This window comes from Oreochromis niloticus, linkage group LG22, assembly GCF_001858045.2.
Source record: "Oreochromis niloticus isolate F11D_XX linkage group LG22, O_niloticus_UMD_NMBU, whole genome shotgun sequence".
Lineage (NCBI taxonomy): Eukaryota > Metazoa > Chordata > Actinopteri > Cichliformes > Cichlidae > Oreochromis > Oreochromis niloticus.
The window spans coordinates 35538125-35565141 of NC_031985.2; the positions used below are offsets into that span (position 1 = coordinate 35538125).

Here is a 27017-nt window from a genome sequence, read left to right on the forward strand (position 1 = left end):
TTTTGCCAAAAGTTGTTTATTTTTTTTGTGGCACCAAGTCCTCTGACTTCATTAGATACCCTACAGACTCATGAGAAGTATATTCTGTTGGTGCAACAAAGCCATCTTCGGCCCAAAATGAACATGGCATCCTCAAAGTTACTTTGTGAAAACAGCAGAAGTGAACGCATCAACACCCCCGCCCCCCCCATACAAAAACACCATTCAAACACAGCCAGCTCTTGGATGGAGGCTGGATGTGTATGCATATTTAAAACTCAGAAATTTGACACGATTAAGGAAATAGTTTCCACTTTAATTCAAATTTCACCTAAAACATTTCACTTTAAGCAAATGGCAAACAAAGTGATGCTTAAAACTTCTGAATTCCCACGATTCGAGCAGGCAAATGTTTAAAAGAAAATCACATTTAAAAACTGCTTTCAACAAATGTATAATTTTGACAGTTTGTCCCTTTGGAGAAAAAAAAAAATAAATAAAAAAATGAAAACGGAAAAAACCCGTCTTGGACACAGAAGGCTAGAAACAGCAGGGTTTGTTAATGCATAAGAAGTCCCTCCAGAATTAAAAGGGCTCTGAACGAGCAGGTCGATGCACAACCGAGCAGTGACCCACACAATATTGTTTAGACCGCTACTGGGTGCCACCTAAAGTGTCATCACTTTCAGCTAAATTAACAATCATTTCTCAGCACATCAACACTACACTGTTCATCCGACTTCAGCGCCTCTGTGTGCTCAGTCCACAGTCCTTTACTCCATAGAGTCGGGGTCTGCCTGGGCCATGTAGGCATCCAGTTCTGCGTCCAAATGTCCCTTAGTCTTTGACATGTAGGCATCCAGCTGGTTGTCCAGCTGTTCGCGGGTAACAGCCGGTCTACCGACACCTCGGCCACGTCCACGTCGCCCAGCAAAACCACCACGTCCACGCAGCCCCCCGCGACCTGTCAAACAACACAGAGCAGAAATGTTCAGGAGTTTGTTAAACTGAAGAGCAAACGTTTTGTTGGCTCTGAATTTAAAATCCCCCTCACAAACAAGGTCTTCAACAATCTTATCTTAGAGCCCTCAAAGAACCGTGTCACCCCAACAGAGCACCTCGCTCCCAATCTGCTGCTTTACTTGTAGTTCATCGGATAATTGAAGTTTAAATGGGAGGCAGAGCCTTCAGTTTTCAGGCCCCTCTTCTGTGGAAGAGCTCCCAGCTTGGATTCAGGAGACACACACCTTCTCTTCTTTTTAAGATTAGGCTTAAACCTTTCCTTTTTAATAAAGCATATAGTTAGGTCTGGATCAGGTGACCATGAATCCTTCCTTCGTTAGGCCTAGGCTGCCAGGAGCTTCCCATGATGCACTGCTCTTCTTCACGCACCTTTTTCCACCTACAGCATTTATATCCCACTCTACATTTAGTCATTAGTTATTATCGGTTTTTGTTGTCCTGTGTCAGTGTAGAGTCTCTACCGTAACATGAGGCGAGCGCTGTTGTGACTTGGCCCTGTATGAATAAAACTGTTTTGAATAGATATTAAAAATGACAGTTCACTGGTGCTACACAAATATGCTGAATTAAAATAAATAACAATAAGCCCCTGACCTCTGGGTACTCCTCGAGCTGCTCCTCGGGACAGAGCTCCTCCTCTTCCAACACCTGCACCACGTTGGCGGCCTCCTCTACGCATTGCCATACGACCGGCAGAGCCACGGCCTCGCATGGGCCCACCTGTTGAAACTCGCTTCCCTGTGTAATGCAAAGCCAACACTCAGTCCACACTCAGTAGGAGCACGAAGCAAGACTTAAAAAACGAAGCGACAGTCAAACCAAAGTTTCTGAAAGCAATTCACTAGTCGCACATGGCATTAACGTTGGCGGCTGGTCTCCTGCAGACATCCCAGGTACCAGTTGCCTAGGTAAACCTCTAATGCATTTAATACTAGGCCACATGTCAATCAATGGCACCCTGTGCACTCATTGGTAGTCGCTTGCATGCAAGTTGAGATGTTTATCCTGGGTCAGGCCTGCCAAATGTGTTTCGCCGTCTACAGTCTCCTGCAAATCACTTCCAGTATAGAGCTTAAAGGATGCCATTAGAATCCAGGTAGACACTGAAGTTTGTTGATGCATACCTCTCAGAGACAGCGCTCCCCTCATTACACCTCCTCTGCCTCGTCCCCGAAGACCACCTCTGTTCATCCCGCGCATTCCTCCTCTGCCTCCAGGAGGTCCTCCACGCATCAGCGCCCCAACAGGCCGACCCAGCCGGGCTTGGATGTTGCTCTTCCCCAGTCGCTGCTTTAGGCTCTGACACATGTTAATTACAAATGGTACATTACGAAAGCAATTACGACAAAATTAAAATCAGTAAGCCGAATCTTCAGGAAATATCATCTTGCACGTGGCAGTAATAGGAGCCTCGTAATGGCCTATGGCTCAGACTCACAGGAACGCTGCAGTAAAGTCTTTACACATTTATCTGAACGAGGCCAGCGTGACCTACAGGTGCTGGGCAGGCTGGATTTAACGTGCTACCACAGAGCTGTGATGAGGGCTACAATCATGCTGCTCTGTGTGCATTCACATGTTTCACCCAGGACACTCACACTCTGCACAAACGCTGCAGTCGACTCCAATCACAAATGTTAACAAATAAGAAATTGAACGTCAAATCTAAAATGCTGCAGGTACCTTAGCTGGATTCTTCATTTGATTTTAAATTCTGAAAGAGCCAGGAACATGTTATTATAGACTACATCATTTTAAAAGGTCTTATAAGGGTGTACAGGAGTTGTTCCAAAATCAAAGCAGTTTGAATATTTCTGTCAAAAAGGACATTTTAACTTGGATTCTGCAGTCAGTTTAAGATTGCCATGAAAACTGAAACAAGCCCAGGGAATTATCATCTTCCGACCCATTTTTCACCCTGAACTCAGTGTATCCCTGTTATTTGGAAAGAACAACATTTGGAAATTAGAAATTACAGCAGCACGTTGAGAATTAAGTCACCCGAAACTCAAAAGAAATGCCTAATTGTCAAACTGTGTGATGATCAGAGCTGTGAGCAGCAGAAGCTTTTCACATTCCAAACTGGGCTGTGGCATTCCAAGGTTTGGGGAATGGCTGGAATAATAAATCATTTTGGTACAATCACTTTTACGTCATTGTTAATATTAAAAATGGAAAAATCAGGGTGTTTTCCTATAAAACCTGATACCTTCCCTCAGCATCACTGTTTAGCAAAGCCCCGCCTGTATCAGCCAGTTGACACTGTGGTTTGATGTCTGCAGGCTCCAGGTAATCTTTTTTTTTTTATTTCACATTATACTTTGTCCACAGACGGACCAGGTCCAGGTCAGAGACCAGCTGGAGGACTGGATGGATCCAAAACATTCAAGATCACAGATTCTTACTGGACCATAGATCCAGTTCAGCTTCAGTTGTGCTCTTTATTTACCCATCGCTGTGGTGAACAGTAGCATCAGAGAACCACAGATGACCGATTTCCTTCTCTACTCACACACTCAGGCCACGTCCACATGGACACGGGTGTTTTTGTACACTGAGATTTTCCGTTTTCGTTTAAAAAATAAAAAACAATCCCGTCCAAATTTATATGCAAAAAACTAATTTAATAGCTTTCGAAAACATGCCAAAGCAACAGGTGGCAATATAATCAGGGGTGCACATAAGTGGTCCGCAGGTGCGCATTCGCTGTCAAAATAAAAGACGCGCACCGGATAAGAAGTTGCAACGTGCGTTTGCGTACATATAAAAGGGACTGTTTTTGTCCGCTCGAGTGGGATTTCCACGGCATATTCTGCACCACATCTCTGTGTGTTCATCATTTGTTTGAAGCCAGCTCACCTCCTGCAACCACTTTTCTGAGAGTACGCTCTTCTTTTGCGGTTCGGACTCCTTCTGACATTTCTTTGGAGGTGGAGGAACACCAAAGTAATTGCTTAAAGGAGCTTCTTTGACATCTTTAAGAGTTCTAAACAAATGTCTGTCCTCCTCCAGAAAATCTTATGTACGCAAACGCGCGTTGCAACTTCTTATCCAGTGCGCGTCTTTTATTTTGACAGCGAATGCGCACCTGCGGACCACTTATGTGCACCCCTGGATACAATCCTAACCCTGTAGAAATGTTGGCCAATCAGAAGTCGAGCAGCCTGGGAGGGAAAGTGTAAACAAAGATGTCTTTCTAAACTGTGTTTGTATACGTAAGCATGTAAAAACTGCAGATACTCAGATTAACAGCAACAGTATTTTGTCAACATCATTGTAGAAATTCATCTCATGTAAACAATAACGTGTGATGCCAAAAAAGGTGCACACCGTTGGCGTTGAGTGACTAAATCTCTGTTTTCTTCGTCCACACATAAACACAAAAACAGTTTTTAATAATCTGTTTTCAGTGATGCAAAACGCTGTGTACGTGTGGACCAAAGGCCCAAACGCACAGAAGAAACTGCGTTTTCAAAAATACCCATGTACATGTGGACGTAGCCTTAATTTGGGTTAAACATACTCAGATCGAACCAACAGTGCCACGGACACCAATTTCACCTGAACGTCGCGCTCACCTGCTTGTGATTCAGAGCAGCTTGCACCGAAGGCCGGTTCTCCATCTGCTGGGCCAGCCGACGATTGCGGGCGCTAGCCAAATGCTGCTGTTGCATGGTGGCTCGAATGCTTACCGCAGTGGGTTGCTTGTTCTTCAGCATATTAGTGAAGCTTTAGAGGTGGGAGGGAAAAAGAAGGAGGAAGTAAAAGAAGGGGACAGGGGATATACAGAGGAGGAGGAAGCAGGGTTCCACATCATGTCATTTCTCATATGGATGATCGTGGCAGCTCTTTAGTCATGTTAGACTTTGTTCCACTTGTTGGCACTTATTTTCTCTCTCGATCATATGATATTCCAGAGTTACTTACACTTGACTTTAGCCCGTGTTGTAAAATTAACACAAGGAGAAAAAACAGTTGAAAGCAGACTTCAGGACAGGAGAGAGAAAGTTTCAGAAGAAGAGCCACAATTGCCACTTACAAGCCTCCAGCTGACACTGCGGGGATGTCATCATGTCGCAGCAGCAGAGGCCAGGGCATGAGGTGTGCTTTGGCACCCAGCCACTTACAGGATGGACCGTGACTTTATTTAAACCACCAAGTGGTCCGGAACTAGGGAATTGGTGGGGAAGGGGTAGTCCCTTGTCACGTCCAAGCTAGGACTGAGTACTCTGAGCAGGGAAAGGAGGAAAGAAGAAGAAGACAGACATGGTAGAACATGAGGAGATAAAAAGCTTCACTTTGACTGGTCTGAGAGAGAAAAAGATGAGAGGCAGAAAAGACAAGATGCCCCATCTCAGTGACTTAGCTTTAGCTCTCTGCTCTCCTGCCCCATTTAATGGTGTATACATGACGTATACAGTGCTGTTTAAACAGGGAGCCAGCGTGCCAAGGTATTTACAGGACGGTGGTCTGGTTCTGCGTATGCTTTACCAACCACGACCGCTACAGTCACCCCTCATCTACATGTGTGTGCTGCTCACACAAAACATTTGGCCTGGGCAAGCCCCTTCTGCCCCACACTTCATTTACATGTAACACAAACAAGGACAGGGCCAACAGAGTTGAATGAGCAGCGCACACACGGGGAACAGCCAGAGCTGCATCCATAACAGGTTTGGTCCCAACAGTAGGTTTCCGTAGAGAGTATTAGAACCTTCACAAGCCAAGGCTGGCAGCAGGTGACTAATTTCTGACAGGGTGCGTAGCCTCTCACCGCTCATTTAGGGACACTTTGGTGGTGCTTTTCAGGACAACTTTTTGGGAGGCAGCTGCACTCATTTTGAAAGACTTTGATTGTAGAGTCCTGGAAACAGAAAAGACAGAACTTGTTTCACCTCCCTCTCTTTTACACATAATGTATGCACTACTACTAGATGTTAAATGACCACTTTTAACCCTGGAGAAGCCATGGGGTCAAATTTGACCCCATGGCTTCCCTAGAAAACCAATGGGGTCGGATCTGACCCCATGGGTTCTCCAGGGTTAAATCGCTATTGCAAGGAATTTGCTGTAATTAACATCTACAGCTGTTACATGTGTGTTTAACAGAGAGATTATTTTGAGGACTACACACAGTTTCACACAAATCCTACTGGGATCGTTTAAGTAACAGTCCTCCTGGTAGGAGTAACACACGACCCCCTCCCACCCAAGCTAAACTTCAGACCAGCCCGACTGCCAGTTTGGTTGACTTAGCAAAGTTTTCAACTTCTTTAAACTCTTTTCTGTGTCAACGGCATTTAAAATGATCGATTCTTTAGGGGAAATTTTTAATTTGAACACAATTATCGATCACGTCCGCTGGAAAAATGAAATGTTTAGCGAGCGCCCATCCGGTTATAACAAACTGCAGAGACAAGAACAAGGAGTAACGATTCCGCCTCGTCTTCGCTAACATGTCGTTTATCGACGAATAACAACTTTATCTCATACTTACAGCGGATTCTGCGTTGGTAGAGAAATGCCTCAAAGCTAGCTAAGGTTAGCTTTAGCAGCACAGCGGCTTCGTATAGGTGTCCTTGTATCCTGTTTAAATACAATTTACCATATACTAACTCCCCACGCACGCGCGGCTTGAAAAAGCGCGTGAGTAAGCGACCCTATATCAAACTCTCCCAGGAATATTGTAAAACGTGGGAATCGAGACTCCTCCGCGATCCGAAAGCCTAAAATGGTGCTCCTGGCTACACTGATGGGAAGAAAATGGAGAGGTTCTTGTGACGCTGACGTCACGAGGACACGACTTCCTGTCCGCTCGTGCTGGTTCAGTAAAATGGCAGCTACAGCTTTAGTCGAAGGTTCTTCTGGTAACGATGCTGTTGCCGAGGGTTTGCTCGACCTCCTGAGACCAGCAATACAGCAGCTCGATCTGCATGTAAACTCGGTCAGGTAATCAGCTTCCTCGTTAGATTAGACTGCAAACCGTGCTAGCTTTTTCTCTCCAATGTATTGACAGTCAGCTGACTTTCCCCGTCAGACTGATTGTTTTGTTGTTCAGTTTTCTCTGGACTCACGTGACTATTCGTTTCTTTGCAGAAAAAGCCAAGTGGAATTAAGAGAACATATAGACGGTCTGGCCACAGGTAAAGTCCTGCATGAAGTCCTTCAAATATAGCATCAGCTATAAAAGATTCATAAATAACGTGCTGGTTTTTTCAGAGTTATGCAGGATAAACGAACATCAGAAGGTGGCTCTGGACCTGGACCCATATGTAAAGAAGTTGCTGAATGCGAGGCGTAGAGTTGTGCTAGTAAACAACATACTGCAGAACGCTCAGGTCGGTACCAGTCTGTAGCTGGGCTTCTTAAAGCCCCCGAGAAATTGTATCACATGTTCTGCCCCTGTCAGCATGCCTGTACAGCCTTGGTCACATCAGACATTAGGCAAGAAATTAGTCTAATGTCATATTGAGCCCCGATAAGGGCGGTACCAGAGAACAGTGAGTGGGGATCACGTGTGCCACCTGAGTAGAACATGTGAGGTAGAGTAACTATGGAAGTTGTCTGAATTTGATTCTCCTGACATTGCCCGACTTCATCCACATGTTCATGTACAGCTGTAACTGCAGGGTGTCTGTGTGATGTCATTGCCACAGCACAGTTATTAGGTTTAGGGGACACTAGTTTTTTCACATAGGGCTGGGTAGGTTTGGATAACTTTTTGAAATCATCAGGTTATCTTTGCAAAATATTTAAATTTGTTTAATACTCTGAAACATGCAAGTGTGACAAATATGCAACAAATGGGGCAAATAATTGTTTTACTCCATTATAATTGTCTAGGTAGACTCTGCAGTGCACACATGCTCAAGGTAGACGAGATTGACTTTAAGAAAAATAAGTATAATAAGAACCAGTTTCCTGGCCCTGATGTTTACTGGTGTACATGTCTGTAAGCAAGTAGAATCCCAGCCTTAGAAAGTAGCAAGTGAACATAGTGGAGCATTTAGCAGCTCTAGACCCAGATATTTATCTTTAGCAGATTCAAGCTGAGTTAAAAGGAAGTTGTTGTTGTGTTTATAGCTGGACCAACAACTCCAGATAGAGTTAAAGCTGCTTTAAAACTTTTGTACAGCAAGAAATGAAGAAGTTCTTTACTTTATGTTTTTGTGATTATATAAATTAAACTGAATTGAATTGACTGCTTCTGTACCAGTGCACCTTTACAACTATTTATACTGCTGCCAATTATACACTAGCACTGGTTGTATTACTACCACTGTACAACTTCCACTATAATAAATAATAATTACTGCTATTAATAATATTGCTACCATCACCAGCGCTACAAATACTGTATGAAGAGACTTGTAATTCCGATTTCCATGGCGACCACAGATATACTAACTATTCAAGTTGCCTCAAAATGGTGTAAAAACAATACAGAAACAACATTACACAACCTGAGCTTTCTTTGTCCAGGAACGTCTGAGGCGGCTCAACCACAACGTGGCCAAAGAGACGGCGCGGAGGAAGACAATACTGGAGACCTCGGGCGTCTTTGCTTCCCGCTCACCTAGTAAACCATGAACCTCACCTTGAACCTCCTTCTGCTCCACACAGCAAATACTGTGAGCTATTTTGATCAGCAGCAAAGGATGATTGTGATTATAGGAAGCTAAAAAACAGGAGGGGCCAGTCTTCCTTTGACATTTGCTTGTCTTTTTGTTTAATACCTTGCTGATGTTCTGCACTGCTTTTGTCACAGTGAAATTCCAAGCTGCTGTCTGCTTACCATTTGACAACTTCAGAGTACGGGCTTGCAATACAGTGGAGATATTTATGTAATAATTCTAATGCACTCAATAAATAGATACACTATGTGGACAAAACTATAGGAGCCACAGCTCTTAATCTTTTGATGTTTTTATTCCCACATCTGTGTGAAATCAATCACTGGCTTTGCAACCTGCCTTCACAAACATTTTTGAAAGAATGGGTCATTGTAGAGAGCTCACTGTATGGCAGTGTGGAAGTGTACAAGACGCCACTGTTGGTGAATTTTCACTCCAAGATAATACACAATCAACTGGAAGTGGTATTCACTGGTGTGAAAAGTGGAAGATTGTACATCCTGAGAAGGAAAGGAAGCACTGGTGAATCCAGCAACACAAAAAGACCCGGACGGCCACAGAAGACAGCAGTGATGGATGATCACAGAATCATTTCCATGGTGAAAAGAAACCCCATCACAACCATGTGAACAACACTCTCCAGGAGAGGTTGCTGTATCCATGTCCAAGTCTACCATAAAGAGAAGACTGCATGAACATAAATACAGAGGGTTCACTGCAAGGTGCAGGCTACCCATAAGCCTTAAGAATAGAAAGGCTAGATTGGACTTTGATTAAGAAAAAGAATTGAAAAAGCCAGCACAGTTGTGAAAAAACATCCTTTGGACAGACAAAACCAAGATCAACCTCTACCAGAATGATGACAAGAAAAAAAGTATGACGAAGGTGTGGAGCAGCTCATGATCAGAAACATACCACATCATCTGTAAAACACAGGGGAGGCAGTGTGATGGCTCGGGTGTGCATGGCTGCCAGTGGCACTGGGACACTGGTGTTTATTAATGATGTGACACAGGACAGAGGCAGCAGAATGAACTCTGAGGTGTTCAGAGACAGCCTGTCTGCTCACATCCAGCTAAGTGCAGTCAAATTGAATGTTTCATAGTACAGATGGACAATGACCCCAAACAACCCAGGAGTTTATTAAAGAAAAACAGTGGGATATTCTTAAATGACCAAGTCAGTCATGATCCTAACCCAGCTGAGCATTTCACTTACTGAAGACTAAACCTGAGACAGAAAGGCCCACAAACAAACAGCAACTGAAAGCTGCTGCAGTAACGGCCTGGCAGAGCATTAAAAAGGAGGAAACCATCATCTGGTGATGTCATGAGTCCAAGACTTCAGGCTGTCAGTGTCAGCAGAGGGTTTTCAACCAAGTATTAGAAATGAACATTTTATTTTCAGTTATTTAATTTGTCCAATTACTTTTGAGCCCCTGAAATGAAGCGATTGTGTTTTAAAAAAAGATCCAGGTCCTTTCATTTTTATGCAATCGTTTTGTTCAACCCACTGAATTAAAGCTGAAAGTCTGCACTTCAGCTGCATCCAAGTTAATTGAAAATTCATTGTGGTGAATTACAGAACCAAAATCAGAAAAAGTTGTTACAGTTCCCTGTCCAGGTGTAATATGTAGGTGGCTCAGAACTTTTGTCCATATAATGTACAATAAATACTTCTATCCATGACTGCAATGTTAGAAATGTTGCTCCTGTTACAACATGCAAGAGAGAAGAAGATACTTTACCTGTGATGTTATGAACAGTTTCTGTGGTTGCTGCTGGAGCCACTGGCACATGGAGGTCATTTGCTTCAGGACCTTCTCCCATGCAACATGACTAATGTTGTTGAAAGGGTGTATTTTAATCCAAACATTTTCCTAAAATAAACTCTCTTTTTTTTCCCTTTTTTTTTTTTTTACTAAAACCTGAAGATAATGTAAATTATTATAAGACTTTGTATCAGAAAAGCCCCAAATGTAGACTACTGGCTATCTGTCATGATGTGATCTGAGTAGTTTGTTTCGCTGCCTCTTATTTGTCCTGCAGTTAAAAAGCACAAGCTTGTCCCCTCTTAATTTTGTGGCTGTTTAATATCCACATTTGCCCTGGAGTAGTTTCAAAGCAGATGCGTATTGTTAATAGAGTACTTAGAGGGACTGTTTTGTATAAATCAGAGTAGAAACTTGCCTACTTGTGGAAAGTAAATTCTCTGCACATGTTGAATTGTATTTTCAGCTATAGACACATTAAATACTTAAAGATACTTAAATGCAAATGTACCTGTAGAGCATAGTGTCTTTAGTTGTCTGTCATTTTTACCAAATCGTCACCGCATTAGGAGAAATCCCTCGTCTTCACAGATCTGACATTTTGTAAATGGTAACAAAACTGTTCTCTCTTTGGAGTGTGAATGTCAACATTTCACTGAGTCCATTCCTTCTGCAACAATCTCAACACCTCTGCCTTGTTATTGGGAGACAGTATCTAAAATGAATTTTCATTACAAGGGTCACATCTGATTTAAAAAATTATCCTGGAATAAGCCCCCCCCCCCCCCGGACGTTACCGCAGTGTTTGTGTAAGGATTGTGTGAGTGCCATTTTTTCCTGTTTTTGCTACTAGAAGGATAAAGTTGTGCTATTGCACATGTAAATGACGTGTAAGTGAACTAACATGCGTTGTTGGTGTATTCAGTGATTCAGTGTGAGCCTACAACGCTGGAGTCGTGCTCAAATACCGAGCCGTGCCGTTCCAGTGTTGGTGGTGGTGACTCGGGGCTAATCCTCAGCGGCGCCACTTTAGAAAAACAGTCTCGCGGGCCAATCTAGGCGAACCAGACAGTTCGTGGCTAGCGGTCCTGCTGTGAGAACCACAGCGCGATTGGCCGAGAGGTGCGTGCCCTGTGACACCTGACCGCCGATTGGCTGCGGCGTGTCGAGACACTGACGCGCACGTCGTCTCCCAGCTATTGTTATTGTGGCGTGCACGAGAGGAAGGGGCAAGATGCACGAGGAGACAGTGGGTCTGATAAAGGGATGAAACAACTGAGAAACATCAAGCTAGCGCAGTAGAGCCACTGAGAAACGCTGGCGTTCTCCACTACAGGAATTCATAGAGAAATCCCCCCGTGAACACAGCGAGACACTCAGATCTAACAAAAATCGCTATAAACACAAACGGCAGCTCTGGGCAGCAGACACAACACGCAGAGCTGTCGGAGTGCAGCACTTGAGGCAATTGTCGAATAGCTTAGCGATCGTTCTGTCCAAGTTCTTCTCTACTTTGGCTGATGTGTAAGTAGAAATAGTTTCTCTATCTTTTATTCTATGTTTCGTCATTGCTGTTACGAGAACGTGAGGAAGAGTCAAGTTAGCTTGCTAAATTGTTGCTTTTAATCTGCAACAACTGCTCTTTCTACTGTCCCCTGTTTGGTACATACTGACCTGTGTTGTATCGTCCGTTTTTCCGCTTCCAGTGTTCAAATATGTCCAATCTTATTGGTTAAAGTTTACGTGGAAAATGTAAATAACCTTCATATTTATATCTGTATTATATCAGCTGGGCATGTTGAGACAGCAGATTTCGGGATGTGCGGAATGTCACTGAATGCAATGAATGGCCTGGAAACTGCTCAGGTTTTGTTAAGCACATAGGACACGGTCAGTTTGGCGTGGCCGTGTCCGTTCAATTGTGATTTTGCATTGCGAGTATTAGATTGGTGCTCCTGTTTAATGAACAGTATGTTTAGGGAGGTGTGTGTGCGGTTAGGAAAGTATAGCAGCCACTAAAAGCAGCGGCTTCTTTCCATGAGTTAGGCTATAGTAAAAGGCCGTATTGTATTACAATATCCTACCTTCTCCACACGCTTAGAAACTATGAGCAGAACACACTGTGCATTTCATTTTAAAGCAATTAGCAGACTATTTCAAAGTTCGCATGTGTTTGCAAAAAAAGTGCAAAGAAACATTCACAAAACTGTGCTGTAGAGTTTTAAAGTATGAGCCTTGAGGTAATTCTATATGACTATATTTTGCTTTGTTACAAAATGCTGCATAACATTTACTTTTCTATGTTGTTACACTTCAGTCTGTAAAGTTGTCGTTCTTTTTTACCTTTCGTATCTTGCTTGGTATCTCACTGTGGGAAGCGCCCTCTGGTGTGACCAGTCACGGTCTACCACGCCGGGCTAAGACAAACCAGTCACTTCAAGCACAGGGGGTCCCCAACCCCCTTTATTAGTGTCCACACCAGGCATTCCTTCTTTCTTCCCCATGAAGATCACTAGACCTCCTCAGTGGTCCCCGACCAAGTTTATCCACTGCTTGTTGATGCAGGTACTCCATGAACGTGGGTTTTTCCGGTTTCACAAATGTTACTACACTGGAATTATATTTTTTCCTCACAACATATTGTTTTTAGTAAGCCGTTATAAAGCTAGCACATCAAGTGAGCTTGTGTCTGTATAGCTATTGTTAGCTGTCAAAGCTGAGCATTAGCGAGTATGGCTCACATTGGATCCTCTCAGGGGAACGCTGGTGGTGGGAAGGTTAAGGATGTCGCATCCTGCCCTTGCCCAGCTGCTGTGGGTTGACCGTTTCGGGGAAACTACCCATCCCCTCTGCATCATCTGTATCGTGTCAGGCACACACTGGCGTCACTCCCAGAATCCTGGTCCCGGAGGCTGAATTTCCTCCTCTCTTCAACCGGCTTCTTGACTGCAAAGAGGGATGCGGAGAAGACGAGGGGGATGATGTTGGTATGGATATCCTTGGAGACAAAGATGATGCCCAAGTGTCTGTACGAAAGGAAAACATTGCCAGCTCATTAGACACCCACCGATGGACGTTTTGGTGCATCCCACCCTCCACAGGGACTTAGGAACTGTGGCGCTGCGGCTCAGTGGGCAGCACTCACAGAGATCCATGCCCTGAGCACTCTGGGGCCAACGTGGCCCCCAGGTGGTAGAGCAGGTCACCTACTGATCGGAAGGTTGGTGGTTCGATTCCTGGCTTCCCCTAGTCTGCATGCCAAATATCCTTGGGCAAGATACTAATCCCAAATTGCTCTCCAATGTATCCATCGGAGTATGAATGTGTTTGAGTCTACCTATAGCTGCCCCACACTGGAGCTATTAGCATTTCACTCTTTTCCATTTGCTAATGAGGCCAAAGGCAGCTTAATTCACTTTGTCCTGTCAAAGCGTTATGCTTTTATCTAGACGGGAATAAAGGATTTAGGAAGAGTAACCAGCTCTTTGTGGCCCGGCTGCCTCATGGAACCTTTTTAACCCTCGGGCAGAAAAAGCTGATGGGGTATTATCGTCAGTCAAGTCTGTGAATGTGGTAACTCAAGAATGAGGTGACATAGGATTTCAAAATTTCTACCATAGTTGCGTCCACTGAAAATCTCAGATGAGTTTGAATTTCAGTGACCTTGACCTCAAGATCAAGGTTAGAGGTCAAGTTTTCTGAAAATCTTGTGAATGGGATAACTTGAGGACGAGGCGGCGTAGGTGTGGCTCAATGCTGTAGTGGTTAACAGTTCTTATTCACATTCACATTTGTAAACAATCCCTAGTTCAGGACTGGGAGGAGACACAAGCCCAGAAACACCATCTTCATCTTTAGTGACTATAGGGTACATAACCTCATTAGGATCCACTAAGTCTTGGTGTCATTGCTCCACTAACAGGGAACGATTCAGAGCTGGGTCATCATGATGCCAGTGAACTTTCTGGTCACTCATTGGTGGACCAACTTAACACCAGGTAAGCAACACAGGAAACATGAATGACGCCATGTTTTAGCTGTCATCAACTTTAGATGTCTCTGCTTTTTGTCACATGCCTAGTAAGTAGAACAAATGTTCATTTTTGGCCCTGTGACAGCACCATCATGTCAGTAAACCCACCAAGCAGCAATGATGCCTGCCTCAGCATCGTCCACAGCCTCATGTGCCACCGGCAGGGCGGGGAGAACGAGGGCTTTGCTAAGCGCGCCATCGAGAGTCTGGTGAAGAAGCTAAAGGAGAAGAAGGACGAGTTGGACTCTCTCATCACTGCCGTCACCACCAATGGTGTTCATCCCAGCAAGTGTGTCACCATCCAGAGGACTCTAGATGGACGGCTGCAGGTCAGTCCACCTCCAACATGAAGGGCATTCTATGAATGAAGTGTGATTCTATACACAATTATTAGTGCTTTGAGGTTTGTTTGTGCAGCAGTCGTTTTGTTTAGGATGTAGGGCTGACAGTGCGATTCAGAGTCACTGTTCTGTTTATCACATACAGCATGTAGGCATAAAAAATGATGACACAAAACAAAAATGTTACTGTTACAACGACACAAACTTTCTGCCAAAATCCTGATGTCTTTGTGCAACAACACTCTTTGTATCCTATTGGCTTTGTCTTGCTCTGCTTTGGGGAATCGTCCCACATTCACATTTCCTGCTTGGTTTGGTTTGACCCTGAAAGTTGTCGGTTCTGGTTTGAATGAGGCATCTAGAGCAGGGGTCTCAAACTCAGAGGAGCTGGGGGCCGCTGCTGGCACTGTCATCTCGTTGGGGGGCCACTAAAGTGTTCAATTAGAACAAGAAAACATCCACAATTATTTCCAAAAACATAGTGTTTTTCTTTATTTTAAATATTGTATAATAAGAAAAAATGGCAAAAGTAAGCACATTTTCCCCTCACTCTTAACTAACTGAAGCCTTTCATTGAACTACCAAATAAACAAATTGGTCCTCTCTTTCTGGACAGGCACGTGGCAGCACTTCTGCTATAACTTTGTTCGTATTTAACAAAGTGAAAATGCAGACATAAGCGTACACATTTTCTTAGTTTTCTTTACGAATAACTCTCACTAACCTAACACAGTTTGTACTCTCTTGTTACCTCGGCCAGGTCTGAACCGTAGTAAAGGGACCTCTGGCTAATACGTCGGGTTCGTGTCGGGCTCGTAGCCGAAAACTAGCTTTACTTTGTTGTCTGGGTCAAGTTTGCTAGCGAGAGACAGAGAGAGGCGTTGAAAGGCTCCAACGGAACTTATTGTTTGGGAGGAAAACACGAACACAGTGTACAGTCGAGTCTTAATAGCTTACTTACAGCTGGGCTCGTCAGGCACTCTGTTTGGCTGCAGTGGTTATTATTATATTTACATGCTTCCATCTTTCTCGTCAGTAGCACTTTGTACTTTTTGATTCTCCTTTTCCTCCCTTCCTCGCGCTCACACACACAATGGGAGAGGCAGTCCCACACGTTCTCCCTGCAGCACGGACTACGCTGCCCATGATGCTACATTCTTAAAGGGCTATGCCTGTAACACTCTGCCTATTGCCTTCATATTAAATTCTGTATTAAATTGCGGGCCGCAAGTAGGGGTGATGTGGGCTGCAAATGGCCCGCGGGCCGCGAGTTTGAGACCCCTGATCTACAGTAAGACAAACTAAAAAGGATTGTCTGCGTCTACAGGACTAATTACCTACCGATCTTTGCTACAATTTAAAAGCTGACCTTTATGTGAAAACTTGGAACTGTCAGAAAATTCTGTATGTTTTTTCATACAGTGTCATCAGCCACTTTATTAGGTACACCTATTCAGCTGTAAATCTATAATCAGCCAATGACATGACAGCAACTCAGTGCATTTAGGTACGTGGCTAAGATGACCTTGAAGTTCAAACCAAGCATCAGAATGAGGCAGAGAGGTGATTAAAGGGACTTAACGTAACAGGGCTGATGGTGTCAGATAGTTTTAGTATTTTAAAAACTTCCGAGCTTCTGGAATTTTCCTTCATAAACATCTCTAAGGATTTGGCAATTTGGAATTTGGCAGAAACAACATGAAAGCACAGGTCCACCCTGCCTTACATCAGTGGTGTAGGCTGGTGGTGGTACAGGTGTCGTCTTGTGGGGATATTTTCTTGGCACACTTTATGCCACTTAGTAACAATTGAGCCTTGTGTAAACGTTTAAACAAGCATTTTTGCTGACCATGTCCGGCCCTCCACAACCACAGTGTACACATATCAATGCAAAGTGGCTGATGAGTGCAGATGCAGCAGTGGCTTCCCATCATGGCACCCAAGGCAAGCAGGGCTTGTGTAGTGAAATCTAACTTCACCTTGAAGTCTGGTGACCATTGTCAGTCTAGTTTTATTTTGGGTGTTTTAGTGTTGAGGCCAAAATCTGAGACAATAGGACTAATATCCACATTGAAGCTGCGCTCTGTAGTGTTGTTAAAACAGTCCTGGGTAAACGCTGTCACTCAGACAGCAGCATGAGATGTCGAATATACAGATCCACAAACAATTCTCTGCTGTACGTAGGAAGTTAACAAAGGTTTTCCTGTTACGCTTCACTCATTTACAGAGCTTCCGTGTAGTAGCTCTAAAACAGGCTTTCTGGTTTAGACATACTGTACTGGAACTGTTGTAATGTTGATTTACTGTCTCTTCAGGTGGCAGGGAGGAAAGGGTTTCCTCATGTGATTTATGCACGGCTGTGGCGCTGGCCTGACCTCCACAAGAATGAACTAAAGCATGTCAAATTCTGCCAGTATGCTTTTGACCTCAAGTATGACAGTGTGTGTGTCAACCCCTACCACTATGAGAGGGTGGTGTCACCAGGCATCGGTAGGTCAACGCTTTACCTCAACAACTCTTATGTGGACTCCATGGGTCTCAGTCTCCTTAACTGCAATGACATTATGACATTATGAATGACAGATATTGTTGTGATGTCTTCAGTCACAATGTCTCTCTTATTCTGTCCCTGTTCTCTAAAAGTTGGTCTCAGCCTTCAAAATACAGGTGAGTTCTGTTTCACAGAAACACAGCATGATTTTATTCAGGATACCATAAAGAACATTTCCAATTCATACTGTAGTTGTGAAAAAATACATTCAATAAATGTTCATGTTTATCTTGTAACCGGGGACCTCAAGATTTAGAAATGAGCCTCCTACCACTGTGTTTGTATTCATGTGAAATAAGCAGTCTATAAGAAGTCTCTGTATTCCTCAGACATGTGTGGTTGACACGACCTAACTAATGATATTAACAGGTAGCTGCATACTAACATGTGTGTTCTCATGATCCATGTGACTCTGTTCTGTGGTCTCCGTGCTGTGCAGCCAACCAAACTCTTCTAATTCTACACCCAAACTTCTCTTTGTAAATGGGACGAGTAGAAAAAAGTGCAGAGAACCCAAAAAACATTTACACAACACAGACCAAAGCTCCCGAGAGGCTGGACTAAAATGACCCCGGGATTTCTGGGAAGGTCACATGTAGGGATGGGAATCAGTAAGAATTTAGCAATTCAAATTCCACTTGATGATTCAATTCCTTATCGATTCTGATTGGGTTCCCTCTGGCATCACTGCTTAATTCCTCCCAGGAGACAGTAATTTGAGTAATTTGTTCCACCAGTCGTTACGTTACTTTGTTGTTTCTCTGTAAAATGATCTGAACGGTATCGCGAGCATAAGTGGAACAGATAAGCGGGATCGACAGGCAAGCGGACTAACAAGTCCAAGGAAATGAACTACTGGGAGCTGGTTCTGGATTCCAGTCTCCAGTCATTTCTGTTTTTACTTTACAGTTTATGGTAGATTCTCATGACAATGATCCGAAGTATTACACATTAATGTTAAATCGTGAATGTGGACATTTTTTCTCAATCAGTATAATTATTATTACTAAACAAACATGTTTCATGACAAAAACGCAAGTGTTAGTAAATTAAAGCAAAAAACACTGTTAAAGATTTGTTCCTGTACATTTGTCCCACATGAGCAGTGTTTCATGAAAAAAGTCAAAGAGCCTGGCAACACTCAACAGCATTATTGTTTCTCTCATTTTATTCCTAATATCACAACTTTATTTTTAAATAATGAGGAAACAAGCAGAGGAGTATATATGTGTGTGATTTACACGAACACTCGGCCTTTCAGTGAATAAACAGCTAAATGAAAACACCAGTGGTCTGCTGTAATGAACAGGCCCACATCACACTGATACTGTGACTTCTGTCAGATTGTTAATGACATTCACATCATTGAAGTTAAGGGGCTGGCTTTTGGTAGGTGACACCTTACATAGTATAGTTTGATATAAACTCTCCTTCACACTAATACATCCATCAGCATTAGATACAAATCAGTGCTGTGACTCTTCGTTCTGACCTGACCTCCTCCTGCCTCTCACAGCTGCATCGAGTGGACTAATCAAAGAAGAATACATCCCTGATTGTATACAGATGGACCTTCCGCCTGGTATGCCTCTGTCCGACCACCAAGCAGCTCCAGACCACTATAGTCCCCTTCTGCCCCCTTCTGAACCCCATGGCCCCCCACCTGTTACCAGATACTCTAACCTGGCTGTGTCACCCAAAGGTCAGCTCATCATTATTCAGCACAGTCTGATGAATCTGTCAATATTCATATCTTGTCATGTGTACTTTTTTTGCAGAAAGCAGAAAAAGTATTTTGCACACTGGGACTGCTCAAACTTTATATTAGGGGACCGACAAAGCCTCTTTCTATCTTTCCTACGCAGATAGTTGATAACAGCTGCAGTCCCAGCATGTAAACCAGGTCCGATGTGCTCCTTTGTTTGTCTTCCAGTGCCTGCCTCTGGCTCCATGCTGCCACTGCAGGGCAGTCATGGTGATGGCTGTCTCCAAACTCCATCTCCACAGGCTCAAGTCATTCAACAACGACCTCAAAGCCCGGCCCAGGTTTCCTCTCAGCAGCAGGCTGCCCAGCATCCCTCACAGCACACCCACTCACAGCAACCCCCTCTACCTCCCTCTCATTTGAATAGACAGAATGGATACAGCAGCAATACACAGTCTCAGACTCAGCCTTCATTCCACAGTGAGCTCACGTATTAGTACTAACTGTAAAACATGTGCTATGTGGACCAAATATTGCACCACACACTTCTTACAATTCAAAGACCCTTAGTCCTGTTGCCAGATCACCTAGTAATAAAATAATCAAAAGCACTTTTTATTATATTTGTTTTCGTGGTGTAGTGGTGGACACGTTTGCTTGGCGAGCAGACGTTAGCTGGTTTGATTCATTAATTAACACCAAGAGATTCTTTCCATGCATGTGCTCCTGAGCTCCACACTAAACAGTGTAAACATGACACTGCTTAGTCTAAGGTTTACAAGAACTACAGACAGGAGGATTGTTTAGTTTCATGCACTTAAACATTAAATGTTGGATAAATATGTGTTATAATCATTTTTAATTGGAAATAATTGTTTTATTTACTAATGAATTCTTAGTGCTGATTATATGCAGCTTATAAATAAATATGCAGTGCAAAGGACAAACAAAGGTGGTTCTGATTTTTCATATGGAAGCACAGTGTTTGCACATTTAGCTAACAAATGTTTAGTAAATTATTCAGTGGTTAATTTAACTTTTGCATGCATTCATTTCAAATTTGAACACATTATTTTAAAAACACTAATCAGATTTTGCTTTCCTGTGACGCAGCTGTTTGGACAGGCAGTAGCACGGCCTCCTACACTCCCATTGGACCCCAGCAGGAAGGGCGCGGTCACCAACAGCCTCCTCTGCATCTTCCAAACCATCACTGTAAGAAATGCTTCACAATGTGTCCCTTTTCTGGTTACTGATACTCTGATATTTTTATGCACTGCTTCAGAACTTCCACCTTACCAAAACCTTACAGGTAGAGCGTGTGCACTGCTGTGATACCTGGCACACTCACCTGACACTGTGCGTGCAGACTCACATGTACAGGTTAAAAACTCACATTTCAAATGTGTGGGCTTGAATGTTTGGGGAGGGGAGGGGTTTGCTCACTAATCAATAACTTAAATCAAAAAATAATGTGATGTAACATGACGTAACTATTTTCTGCATGACTTTAGGAGTTTCTCCTATTTTTACTCTGCCCTGATATGTAAAATATTCAGATTGCAAGAAGGTGTACTTTCTTTTTACCATGATTGTATGTTCAGTTCAAGTTCAGCACTTCTGTAATCATGTTTTTGTATATTTGTATGTTTGTTGCCAGCCACACGTCTTAGCGTAAGGTTGAGTGTGGAAACGTCACAGACTGCTACAGCCTTACAAAGGTTCTACTTTTTTTCCCCACTCCAGGCTAATGTACTCATGTTTTTGCTTTTTAGGGTCTCAGCATCACAGCTCAACCTCTTTCCCTCCTTCAGGGTCCAGTCATTCAGGTTAGACACCATTTGTCAATATGAATACTGCTGTTTACTAATAATGTTACCAAAGGTTACATACTGATACTTTTTGGATGCTTGTCTTTTGTCACTTTGACATCTTAGTTGTTGTTTTTTTTGTCCACTGCAGTTTTTCAGTTTCTCTGGTTGTAATGGTCACTGTAAGATGGACCCAACACACACACACACACACACACACACACACTCCCAGTTCAACTTTCATATGCACAGCTCCACAGTCTCTGCTCAGAGCTGGTCTCGGCACTCCGCACTGCTCTCTCGCTTCAAAGAAGAGACTGTGATTAGTCCAAACGCCACCACCTGTGGCCTCACCTGCCTCACTGTGCCACCCCTCCCCTGCAGCTGAGCCAGCGACCACACCACCACCACAGTCACTTACTTTGTCCAAATGGTTAGAAATTTTAACACAAAAATAAGGCTTTCCTAATTACTGAACTACATGGACATTATAGAAATTCTAGATTCTGATCCAGCCATTAGTCACCGTGGACCAGTCTGCTCTACCTCATGACCTATTGTCACAATATAATTTCAGAAGTTTGCAAATCTGTTTTGTTTACATTTTACGCAGCATCCCAGTTTCTTGGGATGTGGGGTTGCACATTGAATATCTGTTTTTAGATTTGCTGTCTCACAGAGTAACAGAAGCTGAATGCTGTGAGATGTGTTTTACTTACATATGGCTGATTTTCACGCATATTAAATGTCTATTAACACGTCTCCACTTCTTATTTGTCCATATCATTTTTGAGTTGTGCACTTCACAAACAGATGATCTGTTTTCTTGACTTTGTTATAAACATGTTTCGCTCTTATTGCAGGACCAGAGTTTTGGTGCTCTGTCTCCTACTTTGAAATGGATGTTCAGGTGGGGGAGATGTTCAAGGTGCCTTCCAGCTGCCCCGTAGTGACTGTGGATGGTTACGTTGACCCGTCAGGAGGTGATCGCTTCTGCCTCGGCCAGCTGAGCAATGTCCATCGCACAGATGCCAGTGAGAGAGCCAGGTGTGTTGACGCAGACAAGCAAACTGTGGAATGAATTTTAAAATACTCAGAAAAGAACATCACCCTTCAATTCAATTCATTTTTATTTATACAGCGTCGAATCACAACAACAGTCGCTTCAAGGTGCTTTATATTGTAAGGTAGACCCTACAATAATTCCTCTCCCAAAGTGAGACTGTACGATACAGCACTCATTAGTAAGGCTTTATTATAGCTCGTAAACATCACGGGATATTTGGATATTTGGGACAGATACATTAAAAATGTCTGTATATTAAAATATGAGAAAAATTCAAGCAGTCCCATATTTGAGTACACATTAAAAAAGAAGTTCAAATTCCAAAAGACAATTAGTGACAATTTCTGGATTGCATGTGGTTGGATTTCACTCCAAAATAAAACCATTTCTCCTCTTCTGCTTACCCGTGTCAGGTTCGGGGGGGGCGGGGTTATTATGTTCCAAATAACATGTGGAATATTTTTTTTACATGAAATTATTTGTCACAGAAATAAAGAAAATTTTCTTTAAATCACAACATCAGCTGCCTCGTGACACTTTCTATTGTAAGACCTTACAGTAATACAGAGAAAACACCAACAATTGCATGACCCTACATGGACACGTGCTTTGGCGACAGTGAGAAGGAAAAACTCCCTTTTAACAGGAAGAAACCTCCAGCAGAACCAGGCTCAGGGAGGGGCGGGGCCATCTGCTGCGACCACATGGGGTGATGGGAGAACGACAGGTAGATTAGAAAAGTGGTATAAGAACCAGTCCATTTACCAGTCCTTGGGACTTAGTTTTCCAGACTACTCAATTAACCCAGTTTGTTACCAAGTGCACCTATCTAGAGGGAAGCTACAGGTATGTCTGTAAGATACCGGGTTTTCTTAAAGGAGGGAAGCAGAGGGATGTAGGAGTGGGCGAGTCCCCTCAGCCATTGGCTCCATCTGAACTGCACAGTACCCGCAGGATCAGAGATTAGGACTTTTAAACAGAAGCTGACCCTGACTTCCTGTTTTGGCGTGCTGCTTCCACAGATCAACACTTTGGAAAATTGGCCTCTGATGGTTAGTTAATCGCCGTAGTGATCTGGGATTGGCTTCAGCCAACACTAGTTACTAGTTGAATAAGCAGATAAAAAAATGTTTTCTCATGGTAGTATTTGGTGATAACAATTACACTAAAACATTTTTCAAAATAAACACAAAAGGTTTTGACTTATTTCTTTTTTCCATTGCACTATTTCCCTGCACAATGTCCCCAAAGCAGAGGTACATGCTGCCTTTTTGACCTGTTTGACCTGTGTTCCAGGCTACACATAGGCAAAGGTGTGCAGCTGGAGTGTCGTGGTGAGGGGGATGTGTGGATGCGCTGTATGAGCGACCATGCTGTGTTTGTACAGAGCTACTACCTCGATCGGGAAGCAGGTCGGGCACCAGGTGATGCTGTGCACAAGATCTACCCCGGAGCCTACATCAAGGTATAAATCCAGCTCACTCGCATCATTCATATGTTTTCAAAAGTATTTTTACATTGTGAACACCTGTGAGCAGCATTGGGTTTATAGGTGACACTGGCCACAAGAATACTGTACCAAACACTTAAAATGCGCAGTAATATACTGCAAACAATGTCTGAACTGTTCAGTTCCATTTTATTATTACATATATTTATTACCAACAGTTGCCTCAAGGCGCTTTATAGTTTAAGGTAAAGACCCTACAATAAAACAAGGAAAATGCCAACAATCAATGACTCCCACTGAGCATGCACGTGGTGAGAGTGGGAAGGAAAAACTCCCTTTTAACAGGACGTAACCAGCCAGACTCAGGGAGGGGCGGGGCCATCTGCTGTGACTGGTTGGGGGGCAATGGGAGGAAAAACGGCTGTAAAGTAGTATTCATGAGTTTCATGCCTCAGATGGTTTGCTGTTACAGTGTACACCAGTTGTGTCTTGGTCAGGTATTCGACCTACGGCAGTGCCACAGACAGATGCAGCAGCAGGCAGCCACGGCTCAAGCTGCAGCTGCTGCACAGGCAGCCGCTGTCTCAGGAAACATTCCTGGTCCAGGCAGCGTCGGAGGCATTGCACCTGCAGTTAGTAAGTGCTGACACACGCACAACACTCGAAATGCAAACTTGGCAGTGAAGTTAAAGGTAGAAACTCTCATAATGTGAAAAAACAACAACTTTTAAATATACTAAGAATCTACTAATTTCATTCACAATGACTGAGTACAGCCAAACACAGACCAACAGTAGGTGGAAAAGTCCTAATATGGTCTCTGATATTAATCCCTCCCCCTCCCCGTTCACTGACAGGTCTCTCTGCAGCAGCAGGCATTGGTGTCGATGACCTGAGGCGACTCTGTATCTTGCGGCTCAGCTTTGTGAAAGGCTGGGGGCCTGACTACCCCCGTCAGAGCATCAAACACACTCCCTGCTGGGTGGAGGTCCACCTGCACCGTGCCCTGCAGCTTCTGGATGAGGTGTTGCACACTATGCCACTGACTGACCCAGGGCCTGCGAATTGAGAAGTCTGGATTCTTTGAATGTGCACACACCAGACACACATGGTTGCTTCTTTGTCTCTTCTTCAAAAGGATTTCTCCAGCAAGTCAGTCAGAAACCATCAACAACCAATCATGCTTGTAGCAATCACTCATGCTTTTTTAAACGCACATACACACTGTAACCAAAAGGTCTGTCCAGACATATATATGCTGATGTCTTTGGGATTTTCCTAATGCTTTAGTCCTAAGCATCTAAAGTCACGGCAGGCGAATGATGCTCAGATTCTTAGACATTTGAACGCACCAGTAGAAAAATCCAGGGATTTGTTTCAGATATTCAATTCTCCGATATGCAAGTTGGATTTCTTCTTCTTGTAGGAGTGTTCTGCACATTCACTCATGGAATATAAACAGATGTTTAAAAATCCGGTCTGGAGTCAAAAGCACCTCAGACAGGAAACTGCATACCTCTGGAAAATGCTGTCAGTGAATCTACACTGAACACATTACACTTCTCTTTATGTCTCATTGACATCAGAGCTGATGTAGAAGTATGGATTAAGGAGACTGGTGTTGTTCCATCTGTGTACTTGTACTCTGCTCTTCACTCTACGTTGGTTTATATTATTACTATATTATTTTTGTACCAAAATACAAAAAAGTCCAAAACATTTAGCTTTAACGCCGTGTTGTTGTACTTTGTAATGAAACAGTGATACCCTGTATGTAACCAAATGGTTGATATAACTCATGAAAGCCAGATTACCTCATAACTACAGTGCAGAGTCACAGCATCAGTGACAGGCTGAAGTCAGTCTGTGACTCGGTACCAAACTAACAGAAGGTCCGCCGATCGGATCCTGACGGCAACATTTAGTTTCACAGCAGAGTGAACTCATAAGAGAGCAACTAACCTCTCACACACAGAGACAGAAACCCAGACAGAGTGTTTGTATGGTCAGACCCAGCATCTAGCACCAGTCTGTACATTTGACACCAGTGCCTTTCTGTTCTCTGAGTGACCGCAGCAGTTTACTTGAACTCTGACTGGTTGTGTGCACGAGTTCTGGTTGGGAAGCTGATTTAAATAATTCTGCCCAGTCTGGGTCGTAGTCTAAGTGATGACTACAGGCTACATTCGCCCATTTACACATATATTATTATAGCACTTTATCACACTGGTGGATCCATCAGAGCAGTTTAGGGTCAAATGTCTCGCCGAGGACACTTTGGCACGTAGACCCGATAAACCTGAAGCACTGACCTGATCAGTAGACAATCTGCTCGACCTCCTGAGCCATAAAGCCTAAAGATCTCATAAATCAGAAGATCAAATATTTAAATGAAATAATTAGAATGAAAAATTGAACTCAGTGCTTGTAGTAAACAAAGAAATATAATAATAATAATAATAATAATAATAATAATAATAATAATAACAATAATGATATAATGGGCACATCTGGACATTACCTGTCTTGTGTAAAACCCTTTCCACTGATGCATTATCATTTCTCTTGTAATTTTCAGCTCAACATGAGTGCATTTTATGCAGTTGGAGGTGTGATGGATTTTTCCCTTAAATATATGGAAAACGTCACCTCGGTGAGAGGAGTGTGTGACTCTCACATCAACATGACACGAGCACCCAAACAGTATAGCACACACCCAAATACACCCTGTGCCTTTGTTTTCTGTCCTCCAAAACACGTGTTACATAAAGAGTCTTGAAACCATACAGATGTGTAGTTTAAAGGCAAAAGTCAGCCCCCACTTGTACTGTATGTATGAGTGTAGCTGGATCTACCACAGAGTTCAAATACACTGCACACAACACAGTCTCACATACAAAGACGTGTTTGCACCATGTAGAGATAAATCTGCTTTCTTGTGACTTGACAAAAATAATTCTGGAGAAAACTGAACTATATTATACGGGAATGTTGTGTGTTGATCTAGATCTAAATGTGAATACATGTACCAACCAGTCTGTGTAGAGATGCTTGGACACTGTGGAATCTGCCTGATTCAGCTGCTTTACAGTGATCAGCCATTAACATATGAATATTTGTGATGTGTGCCTTTTGTTGTAACAGTAGATGCACCGACACTGGATATAAGAAAACACTATAAAGATCGATGTTGCACATTGTGAGTTGGTTTTTCAGCTGTTCGAATCCTTTTACGATATTCTGTGGCTCCCTCAGGTTTCAGCGTAGCGTTGTGAAGACGGTGTCCAAGAGAACAGAGGTCCTATTGACGGATTACTCTTTGTACCTGAGTAGTGTTATTTATTGCCTTAGTCTTTGGTGAGTAAAATATTTCAGAGTATGCTTAGCACTACTTCATTTTAGCAAGAACGATATAAGCATGTAATACACGTTGGTTTTCCTCTGTTCACACGCCCACAGGGTTGTGCAAACCATCGCTTTTTTATCACGTTATCCAGATCTTTCTACAACCAGTCAATCACTTTCATGATGTGTCTACCAAAGCACCTGTAGATTGCTGTTGTCTCTTTATTCATCACTATTAAACATGTACTTGTACTTTTCCATGTGAGCTGCAGGATTTACAGTTGGTATCGATTAAAAATAAAAAGATA

General features: G+C 43.1%; 2 protein-coding genes across 4 annotated transcripts; one reads left to right on the forward strand and one right to left on the reverse strand.

Moving 5' to 3' along the window:
- chtopa (chromatin target of PRMT1a) lies at positions 1-6826 on the reverse strand. The gene is made up of 6 exons (XM_005459745.4): positions 6500-6826; positions 5777-5866; positions 4581-4731; positions 2127-2301; positions 1597-1740; positions 1-943 (listed from the first exon to the last, which is right to left on the reverse strand). Exons 2-6 carry the CDS (start codon positions 5839-5841, stop codon positions 753-755), a joined length of 726 nt encoding a protein of 241 aa, XP_005459802.1. The 5' UTR covers positions 5842-5866; positions 6500-6826; the 3' UTR covers positions 1-752.
- Positions 6819-27017, forward strand: smad10a (SMAD family member 10a). Of its 3 annotated transcripts, none has more exons than XM_013277587.3 (15): positions 6819-6951; positions 7099-7340; positions 8485-11931; positions 14330-14405; positions 14526-14769; positions 17097-17271; positions 17425-17448; positions 18849-19034; positions 19266-19517; positions 20151-20252; positions 20813-20866; positions 21712-21895; positions 23211-23379; positions 23847-24000; positions 24222-27017. In XM_013277587.3, the coding sequence occupies exons 3-15, from the start codon at positions 11928-11930 to the stop codon at positions 24431-24433; spliced, it is 1836 nt and encodes a 611-aa protein (XP_013133041.1). In that variant the 5' UTR covers positions 6819-6951; positions 7099-7340; positions 8485-11927; the 3' UTR covers positions 24434-27017. The 3 variants fall into 3 exon arrangements, with proteins under 3 accessions (XP_013133041.1, XP_003455301.2, XP_025757956.1); XM_003455253.4 differs by having other exon boundaries at positions 23862-24000; XM_025902171.1 differs by lacking the exons at positions 6819-6951; positions 7099-7340; positions 8485-11931 and adding an exon at positions 11954-13627.

Coding starts and splice junctions, on each gene's coding strand:
- chtopa (XM_005459745.4), bottom strand. CDS start 5,841: ATGAGTGCAGCTGCCTCCCAAAAAGTTGTCCTGAAAAGCACCACCAAA. Junction 2,302..4,580: donor CTGCTCTGAATCACAAGCAG/GTGAGCGCGACG, acceptor AACATGTGTCAG/AGCCTAAAGCAGCGACTGGG. Junction 1,741..2,126: donor GGGAGCGCTGTCTCTGAGAG/GTATGCATCAAC, acceptor TGCATTACACAG/GGAAGCGAGTTTCAACAGGT.
- smad10a (XM_013277587.3), top strand. Junction 17,272..17,424: donor GGTGGTGTCACCAGGCATCG/GTAGGTCAACGC, acceptor GTTCTCTAAAAG/TTGGTCTCAGCCTTCAAAAT. Junction 20,253..20,812: donor GCATCTTCCAAACCATCACT/GTAAGAAATGCT, acceptor TTTGCTTTTTAG/GGTCTCAGCATCACAGCTCA.